We start from the raw sequence: 4,341 nt of genomic DNA on the forward strand, positions 1-4,341 counted from the left end.
AAAAAAAAAAAAAAAAAAAAAAAAAAAAGACTTAAATCACCCAGATCGCCCTCAAACTTCACAATCCGAATAACTCCCTTTATATAACTCCCTTTATACGTCTATTTTATCAGGCTGCTTTCACTAATACCCGCCAAAAAAAGAAAAAAATAAGAATTATTTTTTTTTTTTCCCCCTGTCATTTCCACCCTTAGAGTTGTCAACTCTGCCAAGGCTGCAGGAGAAATAGCAGCGACTCAGCAGCATGTCAGGAAAATGAGCTAAAACTACCGTTGTCAAAATAAAAATCAACCCGTGCGCCAAGCGGGAGACGGAGAGTTTTTGAGGGAATATCTGCTTTAACCTTTTCTATCGCAAGCCTAAATATTTCTTCCGAAAGGTAATATTAGAAATCCTGACATGAAACGAAGCAGCCTAAGCCCAGAAACCAGAACATAAACACACCACAAAACCCACAACTTGCCAGACTTCCGCCGAGACGACGCTCGGCTGTAAAAAAGAAAGAGCGAAGCCTTGAACCCAGCGAAGCTAATGGGAGCGTTGAAGAGGAAAAAAGCTACGAGCGCCGAGCCGAGCGGGAGAGCTCGAGCTGAGGTGGAGCAAATTGCCTAAAGACACAGATTCTAGCAACAATTTCAGGGCTTTGAATTCATTACTGCTACAGCATCCGGAACGGGAGCAGCCGGGGAACCGGTGCAGATGCCGGAGGAGCATCAACCGGTCCCGAGTTTGAGCAGCAAGAAAAATGACCTGTATTATACAAGAAAAAAAAAGGATGATAGGAAGAAAGGCAACAAGTACGGTCTTGCGTTATAATTACAGATTAATTACGTACAGACAGCCCTGCTTCTCACACAGTATTTCTGTCCTCCAGCACACGCCAGCATTTACTCCCCATCCTTTTGTCAACATTATCCCCCAGGCGATGCTCGTGAGCAAGTCTGCAGCCCCAAAATTAAGACCTTTCTCCTTTACCCTTCTCGTCGCCCTAAGTACAAGGTGAAAAAAAAAAAAAATTCCCCTGCAGCCTCCAACTAATCACGATCACGAATGAGAAGTTCTTCATCTCACGGAGTTTTTGAGAATTACACTGCATTTCAGGGCAAGCGCACGCACTTCAAATGGGTAGAGGAGCGGGAAGCCGCCAGCGCGGCGTGCCGAGGCTCTCGAGGGCTGCCCAGCCCGTCGACTGCACGCGGATGAGGTTTGCATCCGACTCCTGAGCACCCTCAGCATCTCCATCACCTTTAAACCTGCTCAGTAGGAGCCTCCCACGCCAGTAAATGGGGCTCCGAGGGGACGCTCTGCCGGGAGAGGTCACTGGCACTGACAGAACAGCAATTTCTATCGGCATAATCAAACCACCTGCACAAGCAGAACAAGATATACCAGTAACAGCACGGTTTTGCCTATATAATTACTCCTATATGAGTTGGAAAACACGGGCAGCCTTTACCTAGTGCTGTTCCTTCAACCCTTTTGAAGGCATCGCTGCTATAGAGGGGGGAAAAAAAAAAACAAAAACAACCAAACAACCAAATCACTTAAGTTTTGCTGCTCGCAGGGAACAGCAGAGGAAGGGAGAGGAGGGAAGAAGGGAAACCATGATCCTGGTTGATGTATTCTCCTTCCCAACATTTGAAATTCATCACCTGACGGACGCGTAACAAGAAACCAAGGCACAGTTTCACCAGCCGCGCCGCCGAGGGCACGTTTTATTATCTCCAGCATCAACATTCACCAACCGCCAGCCCCAGGGTCTGGCCAAGCCCTCTCACAACCCCCTTTATTCCCCCCCCACCCCGACCACCCCTTGGCTCTTCCCTTCTTTTATTCCCAATTTGATTTACCTTCGAGGAGGTCTCTGGCCAGTCCCGGCTCTGCCCCCGTTGAGCGCACAAAATCCGACAGGACGATGTCCATAGCCGAGGCCGTGAGCTCATGGATTCCTCCCGGCAGCTGGGGTCGGCGGCGCCCGGCTCAGCACCTCGGCATCAATCTAGGAACGAGACCAACAAGGCGCCCGGCTCGCATTACAAAGTATAAAATAATTAACCTGGCCAGGCGGCCTCCGAGCTGGCCGGGAACTATCCGATGGCAGGTGCCGAGTGGGGAAAATAAACCTCCTCCCTGATGTCCGTTGTGCTTTGGGACTGCTGTTTAACTAATTGACAATTGGGATTAAAAAAAAAAAAAACAAAAAACACATTAAAAAAATACAAATTTTGCTGCTTTCTCCCCGCACCCCAACCAGCTGTAACAACTCTGCTAACGACGGGCGTACCAAGGGCTCAGCAAATTCAGGAAAAAACCCTCAATTTTCATTTCAAAGGTGGTGGAGCTTTTCTTTCCAAAAAATCACGGTCAAGTAGCTAGGAGAATAAATGAGTTTATTCACTAGCAGAAAGTCTCTCTCATATATTTGCGGAGAGCTCAGCATCCCTGCCCTCCCCGGGGCAGGCAGCCCTCCTCCAAGCAGCCTGCTTGTGTGCAAAGGGAATAAAAGCAAGAGCAAAACGCTGTAATTAGTAGACATTGCTTATACAAAAACAAAACAAAAAGCCCCTTTCAGGGGGAAAAAAAAAAAAACACACAAAAAAAACCAACATAAAAAACCCCACACCAACAAAACTCAACCAACAACCCAAACAATTCCTCTTCTTGCAGAAGAAAATAACTGCCCCAGTCCGGATCTCCTTCCCAGAAGGGAGCAAAACCAGCCTGGCCAAGGGTGTAATTACGTAAATCTTAAAAAGTTTTAGTAGGTCCAAAGCTTCAGAAAAGGTGTGTGCTCCCGCCGTGCGTTAAAATCCTGATTTTCTGCATTCCTCGAGGCAGAAAGGGAGAGCAGCGCACATCCGCAGGAGTCCGGACCCAGCAAAAAGCTCCGTTGGATATTATTATTATTATTATTATTATTATTATTATTATTATTAATTTTATTTTTTTTTCAGTTCAAGAGTCACGATAAAAATTCTACTGTCAAGAGATAGAAACCGCTGGGGGAAAATAAATAAATAAATAAATAAAATTATCCTGGGCTGAAAGTTTAGCATGTGAAAAAGGGGGGAAAAAAATTTTGTGAGGCTGGTTGAGGGAGGTGTTGCCCTGTTGACAGGAGATTTCAGTATTACACAGAAAAGGAACAAACCTGTTTGTTTTCCTTGTGCCTTGACAAAAAAAATGTCTCTTTTTTCGGATTATTCCTAAAGATGGGCAAAACTCCCTAACGGCACTCAACTCCCAAACCCCTAGAGCAGCAAGTTAAGCATCCACGCTTTAATCTGGAATTTCCTGGCTTTGTTGGTTAAATACCATTCCTGTTCTCTTCCACGCTCACTAATCATATACTTATTAACTTCATGAGTACAGAAAAACGACTTCATATTCTTTTATCACCGGAGCAGTTGGCTGAAGGCAATCCTAAAAAACCAAGCGAGATTCCTGCTCTTGCCCCATCACTGATGCAGGGAACATCCCTAGTTAGAAGCCACACGTTGGGTCCTCCAACCGCCAGCAAAAGCCGTGGAACGGCAAACAGTTTCTAGATGAAAACTCGCTGCAATAAACGCTAACATCCTCCTGGCGGGTTCGGCATTTGGGAAGAAGAAAATAAAAATAAGCGCACGCAGCAAAGGGCGGCTTTTGGGGAGGGAAAAGAGCAGCAGCACAGCCCACAGCCGCTAACGGATGGCATTTGCAGTTACGGAGCAAACTCCCTCGCGCTCAGAAATGTCAGGCAAAACACAGATGGAAAACTCCGGGTCCGACGACACGGCGACGAACTGCCGGAGAGATTTATCGCCGGGTTCAAACGAAGAAACAACTTCTCTCCCCGCTTTCAGTTGTTATTTATTATTTTCTTTCCCGTGCAAGGGGAATGCGCTCCTTCCGTTTAACGGGTAGGAAATCCAAGCCCAAAAGAGATCCGCGACCACAAATGTATCACCCAGGAAAGGCTACGGGGGTCAAGCACACCCAAATACCCCCCATAAATATATAGGTGGGCACGGACGATGCTATCGCGACCGCTTCCACAGCTGGATATAATCTCTAAGCGAGCCTTGCCAATGCACTGCAAAGAGAAATATGCTAAAAAAAAAACCCCACAACATATTTAGGACTAAAAAAGCAATGATTTCTACAGTCTCTGCCATACTGACAGTTATTTGCAGGACACACCAGCAGGAATTATCCAAATTAAATGGTGAATAGCCACGATTTAATCTTCCCGCACAGTCCACCCTCTCCTCCCCAGCCAAAGTCCACGTGGTGGGCAGCATCACCATCACACAAACCTCACCCCCCCCCAGAAAAAAAAAAAACAACAACAAAAAACCA

At 46.3% G+C, this 4,341-nt stretch overlaps 1 protein-coding gene across 1 annotated transcript in view; it reads right to left on the bottom strand.

Moving 5' to 3' along the window:
• OTUD7B (OTU deubiquitinase 7B) overlaps window positions 1–4,341 on the bottom strand; it is a gene marked incomplete at its 3' end in the record, with an annotated part of 22,302 nt that overhangs the window by 13,406 nt on the left and 4,555 nt on the right. Inside the window, exon 2 of the mRNA XM_026863923.1 lies at window positions 1,851–1,999. Coding sequence (XP_026719724.1) covers window positions 1,851–1,923 — 73 coding nt within the window. The remainder of the gene's footprint in view (window positions 1–1,850; window positions 2,000–4,341) is intronic.

Source organism: Athene cunicularia (genome assembly GCF_003259725.1).
Source record: "Athene cunicularia isolate RWA chromosome 25 unlocalized genomic scaffold, athCun1 chr25_part1, whole genome shotgun sequence".
NCBI classification, from domain to species: Eukaryota; Metazoa; Chordata; class Aves; order Strigiformes; family Strigidae; genus Athene; species Athene cunicularia.